This window comes from Bemisia tabaci, chromosome 6, assembly GCF_918797505.1.
Source record: "Bemisia tabaci chromosome 6, PGI_BMITA_v3".
NCBI lineage: Eukaryota > Metazoa > Arthropoda > Insecta > Hemiptera > Aleyrodidae > Bemisia > Bemisia tabaci.
The window spans coordinates 19,847,693-19,857,379 of NC_092798.1; the positions used below are offsets into that span (position 1 = coordinate 19,847,693).

Sequence of the window (9,687 nt, forward strand, 5' to 3'; positions counted from 1 at the left end):
ACTTACTATGCTTTTGGTAAAGGTACCTTAAATTTGCGTGCCTCTTTATAGTAGCATTATTGGAAGAAAAAAAAAGTACACATTTTAAAGTAGGTACCTTCTGAATTCAATCGTGTGTCAGTCAACGTCTGATTAGGCATAGTTATACAAAAATTGATCATCCCTGGCTGGTTCTGTGAAAAAGAACCTTATCTTCCTGGAGACAATTCCCTTGGCTTATTTTAAAAGCTGATAACTACATTATTTCACAACCTAAAATTGTTGTTTTGGAACTTCAGAACTCATATTTCCTTCAGTTTTTGAGTTGAGGGAAATTTTCTCACGGAAGATAAAGTCCTTTTCCATGGAGCCGATTACATTCTTCATGTGTCAGCGAAAGTGGGCAGCAATGATCTACACTGGAAAAAAAAACACATCGGATCTAGAGTCCAGACTCTTGGAAACATTGACAAGGAAAAGGACTCTTGATTCAATCAGATTCAAGCTTAAATCAAAAGGAAATATGCTCAAATTAGAGGCTTGCTTCTTGATTTAAGCTTGAATCTGATTAAATCAAGAGTATTTTTTCTTGTCGATATTTTTAAGAGTCTGGACTCTACATCCAATGTGTTTTTTTCCAGTGTACTGTAAGTTATGAGATTTCATCGACTTTTCGTGAAAACAAACCTATATGCTCCGGTTTACAGATACGCTGATAAAAGACTATCACGGCAACCCGGACAACAAATTTCATACTACATCATGACAGGAGAAAATGAGATGCATGAATTTTCTAGCAATTTTGAGACTTTCCAAAGGCACGTTTCGAGGACATTCATAAATGAGGGATTCAATATAAAGGTACACGTGACTTAGCTAAGGCCAAAAAGTCTCCTCATGAAAAACCCGACCGATACAATTTTGCGAGGCGACTTAAATTTCTGACCGACCTCCTTTTAGCCCCAAGATTTCAGTGCAACGACGTTTTCCGTGGATTGACTTAAAAGTCACTGTCAGAGGCGGATCCAGCAATTTGGCAACACCGGATTTCCTCCATTTAAACCTATACTAAATAATCGATTTTTGTCGGAGCACCTGGCCCCTCCAAGAATCGATACATTTCCATAGGTTTAAATGGAGAAAATCCGGTGTTGCCAAATTGCTAGATCCGACAATGGCACTGTACATCAATTTGCTCTAAGGCGAGTGCGACCACTCGAAAATCGTATCATCTCCGGGGGCGCATGGAGGGTTCGTCATCTCTCCTACCACGGCGAGAATTATACTGTGGTCTAGAGCTCCTATCCCAATGGGCAGGTCTACCTTCTTGGGGATCGCTGACGTCATCAAACGCACCCGGATGACGCGGTTCGCGCCCCCATCGACCCGGGAAATCGTTATACCTACGGTTGGGATAACTTTCTTCCCGGTCCAGAGGGCTTCCGAACCCGGAACAAGGTCCATGCCTTGACTCCCTATGGTAGGGATTGTACCTATCGTCTCTGGGGTAGAAACCTCTGTCTCTGGGATTGTATCTATCGTCTCTGGGGTTATATCTATCGTCCTGGGATTATATCTATCGTCCCTGAAGTGGTGTCTATCGATAGGGGGACCGCGGTTGTCGTCGTGGTGCGGGGGAGCGGCCTGCCCGACCACCCCGATTCGGCACGAATTTGTTGCTGCGGATGTCGTTGTCCACGAATTCTGGGTCCTCGAATTTTTTCAGGTACTCGATGAATTCCGGCCTCTCGATCTGGTGACCTCGGGCCTCTTCGAACGCTGAAAAAACGGTAAAAATGTCACTGTGTGGCAACGGAGATAGACGCGTCCTTCCCAAAAAAAGGACGCCAATATAAAGTAAAGAGCTTAACCGGAGACCGAAAATGGAGATTGACTCGACGTGTGGACCTCGTGCGCTTTGATTTGATTGCGGAACCCCCCCCCCCCCTCCCCCAATTTTTCGAGCGAGTACAAGAGAAGAAGATGAATTTGAAAACAAGATTCTTTCATTCAGTTATTATCCGTTAAAAGTTTCTAAAACTACGACAAATTTTGTCAAAAAGTCGGTGTGTATAAAATTATTTAACATTTAATTACTACAATAGTTGAACGTCATTAACACGATAAAGTTAAAAAATTATGAACATATGAAAATATTAAAGTCAGAAAACTGTGATGAGAGGGCACACTCTTTTAAAGGATTTCACCGGGGAAATAGATTAATCATGATACACTGGAATAAAAAAATGGTTACATGGTGAGAACCCACACTGCTTGGAAAAACTAAGATATGAACTAAGTGCTCGTACATACGATTTGGCTTTCACGAATAGAGAAGGTATGTGCCGCAAACATGTCGTGTAGGAAAAAGCAGGTGTATGAACTTACTGTTCAGTGTGCATGCGGTATGGACCCAGCGCTGGGTCCATACTCATCGTATGTGATATTTGGACCGTGTTAAACAGAGAGGAACCAAGCAAAATCAGCTATTGCCAAATTTAATCGGGCAATTTAATTTTTTACATGAAAACGGTTCTGCGGATTTTCGTGCAAATGGGCCTGTTGCAAACTTTTGCTAGAGCAAAAATAAGAGTTGTTTCTTATAGATAACGCCTCAAAAATCACGATAAGCGCATCGGCAAAGTCTGAAATGCACTCATAACTTCACAATCTGCGTAAGAAATTTGCGTTTTTTTGAGCTTCCCGCTTCAAAAACGATACTACGGCACAGGTGAACATTTTGTTAGAAGAGTCGCTCCATCGTCGGCAATATTCATCATGGCCGACGCTTGCGCAGTTCCGCGCGTATTTCGAGGAGAGTTCAAGGTCAATCAAGGCGGATGAGGAAAATATGAACGTAAACACGCCGATTGTTATCTGGTCTAATTCAGTTCAGGTGTTATCTCGTCCCATCACACGTGTTTTGGCGGATTGACGTCGGCCATGATGAGTATTGCCGACGATGGAACGACTCCTCTTACAAAATGTTCACCTGTGCCGTAGTATCGTTTTTGAAGCGGGAAGCTCAAAAAACCGCAAATTTCTTACGCAGACTGTGAAGTTATGAGTGCATTTCAGACTTTGCCGATGCGCTCATCGTAATTTTTGAGGCATTATCTATAAGAAACAACTCTTATTTTTGCTCTAGCAAAAGTTTGCAACAGGCCCATTGCAGGGAGAATTCTCCATAGGTTGAAGCAAATTCTTTAAAAATTTCAAAGGAATACGCACAGACGTTTTCTCGTAAAAAATTGTATTGCCCGGTTCAATTTGGCAATAGCTGATGTGGCTTGGTTCCTTTCTGTTTAACGCGGTCTATTTGTCCATACTAAAATGAACTCTATCTCTATTTTTGGGTCGGCATCAAATTATTTGCAGTCTATATGCCGCTCTGACCCATACTTGATGAAGCGTCATATTCAGGGTAATGAGGATTAGGTTCTCGCCAATTATTTGGATCGCGTGTGGTTCTGCGACTGTTAAGTTGACCTTGAAAATCTGGATCCAGAAAACTTTTTGTGGTCCCCGCTTTCTTCTCGCCCAAATTTGGATTGTTACGTTGACCCCGAAAATCTGGACCCTGAGAACTTTTTGTGGGCTCCACTTCCTTCTCGCCAGAATTGGGATTGTTACGTTGACCCCGAAAATCTGGACCCTTAAAACGTTTTTTGGTCTCTTCCACCTCGACAAAATTGGGATCTTTGAATTTCAGCAAGTGATTCTTGAGCTTCAGCCTTACCATTTTATGGCCTCGTGCATCTTCAAAGGCTGAAAAGGCGAAGCAACCCAGGCAATCAATAGGATAGCTCTTCTAGGAGTTTACAGTACGCTTGCACAAAGACTAAAAAAAAAAAGCTCATTCTCTACAAGATATGGCCTCCTAGAGTACCTTTGTATAGGGTCGAGAGCAGAGACAAGAGACCCTCCACTATTATCTTGGCCATGGTGGAAGCTTTTACTTTCGGGACTTCAGCATTCTACTGTTGACTTACCTACATGGTTGATGTTCAACAACGTGTTGACAGTTTCGTTTTGCAAACAAGCCGAAAATGGCCGACGTTTGGGAAAGTTGTTTAGCTCATGACGTCATCCGAAGCTCATCATCGACCATGTACGAGGTCTGTTAGATTAGAAACCGGATTTTGGTCATAACTAGCCCACAATGCGTCCAAATTCCGTTTTCTTGAGCTTTTCTGATAGCTGAAAATATATTTAAGAATGCTACCTTCACAAATTTGAAAAATCCCAATTAGCTTCTTTGGTATGTGGCTTGAAGTAAGGCAACCTCAAGGGTGTTTTGCGATTTTTATGTTCGACCGAACTTGTCTCTCTTTTTACGGCCTTGCACTACATTTTTCAACCCACAAGGACGATTGGAGTTTCGTCTCCATATCGTAGCCGTGCACTAAAGTATTGTCACCGAAAATTATCCTATCCAAAAATGTAGGATCATTGTTAGAACGTTCAAGCAGCTAAAGGGAAATTGACATTTGGTTGCATTTTCGTTCAACGGACAACAATCAAGGGGCAAGTGTACCTGAAACTCGATGCGTGTCTACATATTCTATCAAAGTTGTATGTACAGAGCCTTCAGAAATATTACTCTGTTCAACAAGCTCGAAACGACCATTTTCGAGCACTTTTGCCCGCACTTCTTCCACGTGACAAATGTCAGTTGCCGTCGAAGGTCGATTCCCATGCTCCTCATCTTTGTCGAACTCCTGACCAGTTTTGAATCGTTTAACCCATTCAAAAGAGTGGGAACATCTCATACAATGATCATGGTAAACTTTACTTAGCATATACCAAAAGTTTCGGTACCAAGGTATACCGAGTTTAAAACAAAATTTAATGTTGAATCTTAGCTCTGTCAGTGATCGCATGATGAAAATCGCAAAACGCACCTGACTCACTCGTATTCAAGATGACACAGAATAAATACTGATAAAAATAAACAAAATCTGTGAACGTAGCGTTCTTAAGTATATTTTCAGCTATCAGGAAAGCTCAAGAAAACCTACTTTGGACACATTGTGGGCTAGTTATGACCAAAATCCGGTTTCTAATCTAACAGACCTCGTAGGTAAGTCAACAGCCGAAAATAGGGTGATGACTGTTGCTCGCTAATAATTGTCCATAAGGAATTGTTGAAACCCCGAAAGTAAAAGCTTCCACCTGGCGCTAGGAGGCCAGTGGAGGGTCTCTTAGTCTCTGGTCGAGAGTATGGACGGCTCGAAAATTTGGAGGTTAGGTTTGATCAGGTCATGTAGCTCTTGGGCAGAGACAAGAGTTCCTCCACTGGCCTCTTGGCGACAGGTGGAAGCTTTTACTTTCGGGGATTCAACACTTCCTTATGGACAATTATAAGAGAGCAACAGTCATCACTCTTTTTTCGGCTGTTGAGCTTTCTACATGGTAGATGATGAATTTCAGGTGACGTCAGGAACCAAACAAATTTCCCAAACTTCGACTTGTTTTGGCTTGTTTGCAAAACGAAACTGCCAACACTTTGTTAAAAATCAACCATGTAGGTAAGTCATCAGTTAATTGTTGAAGTCCGGAAAATAAAAGCTTCCACAGTAGCCGAAATACGAGTGGAGGGTCTCTTGTCTCTGATAGAGAGAGTATGGACAGCTTGAAAATTTGAAGGTTAGGTTTCATGAGGTCATGTAGCTCTTGGGGCCCAAAAAGGCAGCCAACATATGAACTCGAATTATCCAGTGGTACAAATTCAAACTCAGAGAGTAGGTACTTATCAAAAATTATAAAAGCACGTACAAAACTTTGATTTTGCATAAATTTTCACAGTTTCAAAGTCTCAATCCTCAAAAACGCTTGTTTACATGCGTGTCAGCCCTATTGATTAATATTTCAAATGCATAGGTTGGCAGCGGCACTTTTCTGGTGATTTTCGTTTTTCACGTTGTCGCCCTTCTGGGCCCTAAGAGTTGTACATAAATCGAGTTGTATATACTCTTCCTATAAAGGTACTCTAATATGGCCAACGCTTGATATCATGATAACCATCCTCTTTCTTCATCCATCATCTTTCAGATCTGTCTTGATTGGCGACGTTAAAGTGTCCATTTACGAGTCGGTCAATCTCAGAAATATTTCTTGCAGGTACACCTCGATTAACTCTTAGAACTCCCGGGGTAAAATTCGGAGTGGATTTCGATCCGGAGTCAATATTGCTCCTAAACAAACGGAGTGATTTGAGCGCGGAGCGGAGTGTGCTCCATGTGCGGGGTGGACTTCGCTCTTACGGAGGAGAATCAACTCTTTCTGCCGAGTTACCTCTACTCTTTGTCGTTTCTCACACGAGAGAACGTAACCAGTGGCGTGGCGTGAATTGCGATACATCGATTGTAATGCCATTTAAACCTATGGAAAAGGATCGATTCGCAGCGAGCACCTTATAAATCGATTCTTTACCATAGGTTTACATGGCATAACAATCGATATATCGCAATTCACGCCACGCCACTGAACGTAACTACATTTCAATTTTGCCAGCTTTATCCGCGCAAATTGCATTTTTACGAGAATTTTGAGGATTTCTAACTGAAAATTTCACTAATTTTTCCTCTGACCTCATGCGAAAATCAAAATTTTCGACTAAAATTTTGTAGGTTTATTCTCATAAATCATTGAATTGTTTCAGTCAATTTTGCAACCTTGGAATGAAAGTACCTTCCTTTGTGCAGGAAACAGCGTATTATGGTGTGGATTCGACTATTTGTATCACTCGAGGTTTTTTGGGGGGAAAATAGACTCTGGAGTGAAATGCACTCTGAATTTTACACCAAATAAATTTCTAACTATAAACTAAAAAAGTATAGCCAAAGAAGAAAAAAGTCGACACTTGATATCGATATTATTAGCTTCGGTTGGTTTGAATATTGCCGAATACAATTGGACCGGAAGAAAATGAGGGAACAAAGGATTTATAAAATAATTAAGCCAAATTCAATCGCAGAATTACGCGTGGGGTGATATTAAATTGCGAGAGGGGAGATAAGCAGCCATGACGCACATGATAGTATAATCAAAGTTGTCATATCAGAATCTGTTATGAATCCTCAGGCTCATCAATGCTGACGAAGGTCATGACAATTTTTGGAAATATGGCGACCATAGAGGTAACGGCGATGACTATACTCGCTGCTCTTATCATACGAGTAATATGACTCATACTTTAACCAGTTCATTCATAAAATTTCTTAAACGAGTGATTATCGTACATTGAAATTTCATGTGGACTTCCAAGAAAAGTGTCAAACTGCTTCAACTATACAGACAGCTCTTGGAACTAGTTGGGGTTTAGTAACTTATCTGAGCAAAAATGTTAGCTGTATTAAAACAAAACATAAGAGGGGCATTGATAATTTCGATAAACAAAAATGTACAGTATAAAGAAAAAAAACCTTGTTGCCGTACATTTTTAGAACGGCTGAGAAAACACACTCCATCCTTGAAAAAGATGAAGTGCTGAGAAATAAGCAAAATTGAGGGTGTGAGCACCCAAAAAGTTCTTACCTTTGATAGCATCGTCAGGTGTCATATTTAATCGCGTCATTAAATATCTGCAACAGAACAAAATATAAAAGATGAGGAATGGTTTATTTTATATTTTTATCTAATTTCTTTTATTAAATAAAATTATCATCCTGGTGAATTAAATTATTAAACGATTGAGAAAGGAGGGGTTGATTGAGAGGCTAGCTAGAACTTCATAAACGATAGGGCCTACAGCCATAAGCATATAACACTTTCACTTATTCGTCGCACAAGACATTCAAAATGTTGGGCGAAACACCAATTAAGTCCGTGCCGAAACCTTAAAAAGTCGATCAATCGATTAGAAATACAGAAAGAAAGAAGGAAAGAGAGATGAAGCGGGGATGGAAGGAAAAGGAAGAGAGAAACCCCATCGATCAATTTTTAGAACTTTCAAGAGCTACCTACTTTACATTTTTTGTATTTCATTTTTGAAAATCACGTTGAAATGAGAACGCAAAATGATACATAACACGATCAAACAGTTGATACAACTACTGTGAATGAAATCATCATTTTTCCGTTTTCCGTTTGATTAAATTAACTGCGTTTTGCAATTTGGAACTATAAATTCTGGCTTTTCTAGAAAAACACTTATGTGCATAGAGAAACCAATGGCACCTGCGTTGTTTTTAAACCGGGCTAGAATTTAAAGTTCCAAAGTGCAAAATGTAGTCCAAATAGCGCTGCAAAAAAGACTTTCGAAGTCGCCTAGAATTTCGTTCCAAACGAATTAAGATCGCAGATATTTAAAAACTTATTGAACTATTTACAGCTCGGAAACACGTTTTTGGCTGAAATGTACTGTGAAAACACTTATTTTCGAGGCGATTGGATCTTGTGACGGCCCAATTGAGGAGCTCATATCTGCAATGAAGAGAATGTGAGATAAAAAGGAGAATATATAGAACTGAAATAAGAAGAAGGCTACAAACCTGCAAACTAAGTATCCTGTTCTATTCAGTCCATGAGTGCAATGCACTCCTACTAATTTATCTGAAACAAATAATAAGAAACAAATCGATTAAAAAATGTACAAGCTATTAGGACATGATTAAAATATTAAAATCAAAATTAAGATTATCTTTAAGGGCTCAAGTTTTTAGGATACCTGTAAGATTTTTTGAGGATTGTATAAACTGAGTCCACTTTAAATATCATTTTTAAAACAGCATGAAAAGTCTAAAAGCTCTGTACGGGAAGAAGAAAACCTTAAAAACCTGGTTATGACTTAAGCAATTATTCGGTAAGTTAAAAGATACGATATAGAGGACGAGAAGACGTCAATCTGTAAAAAGGACAGAAAATCAGTTGAACTACATTTCGTCACCTTCCGGCCAAAGTATCTTAAGCGCCATGCCACGTATAAAAATTTCCGCCGCCATTTGATTTTTTTACAGATAAATTTTTCAAATTTTCTTTGTGCTACCGAAAAAATTCAATGACATTTTCAAACAGATTCAGCCAACAAGTTCTCTGTGAAAAAATAAAATGGCGGCGAAAATGTTTAAACACCGCGCCGCACGGCGCTTGTGATACTTTGGCCGAAAGGCGACGATATAATAAAGAGCTTCTGTTTCTGGTTAATTTTAGAAACAGTATTAGGATGTCATTGTGCAAAAAGGCACAAGACATTGTTGGGAAAGAAGAGGTCTGCTCGCTCTAGAACCGCTTATTTGCCCAAAATTTCGATTCCTCTGGAGCCGAGACCAGACATTTTTTCGAAAACTTTTTTTTCGAATAGTATTTTTTAATGGTGTCATTAGTTTCTCTACAGTAGTAAAAGCAGTGGCGTGGCGTATCTTGCGATATATCGATTGATCTACCATTTACTCCTATGGAAAAGGATCGATAAACAGGGTGTTCGCAGCGAACACCTTAATAATCGATTATTTACCACTACTTCAAATGGGGAAATATTTATATTTCATGCCACGCCACTGAGTAAAAGAGAAGGCATACCTGAGTCATTTTCTTTCAAGAAGTCGTCAATTATAGAACAAAATCTGAAACAAAGAAAATATCCATGATGATACAAACTTTTTAAAGCGTTTGTAATAGAAACTAGATCAATTACTAAGTTAGACTATTTATGTTAAATTCTTGGAGTGCATTTTAGTCGACATTACGGAACGGTCAAGCTGGTCG

General features: G+C 39.7%; 1 protein-coding gene across 1 annotated transcript; it reads right to left on the minus strand.

Annotated features, from left to right (window-relative positions):
- Window positions 1-2,322: 2,322 nt before the first annotated feature.
- Window positions 2,323-9,558, minus strand: LOC140224769 (uncharacterized). The gene is made up of 4 exons (XM_072301340.1): window positions 9,502-9,558; window positions 8,475-8,535; window positions 7,519-7,565; window positions 2,323-3,747 (listed from the first exon to the last, which is right to left on the minus strand). The coding sequence occupies exons 3-4, from the start codon at window positions 7,556-7,558 to the stop codon at window positions 3,359-3,361; spliced, it is 429 nt and encodes a 142-aa protein (XP_072157441.1). The 5' UTR covers window positions 7,559-7,565; window positions 8,475-8,535; window positions 9,502-9,558; the 3' UTR covers window positions 2,323-3,358.
- Between the last annotated feature and the right edge of the window lie 129 nt (window positions 9,559-9,687).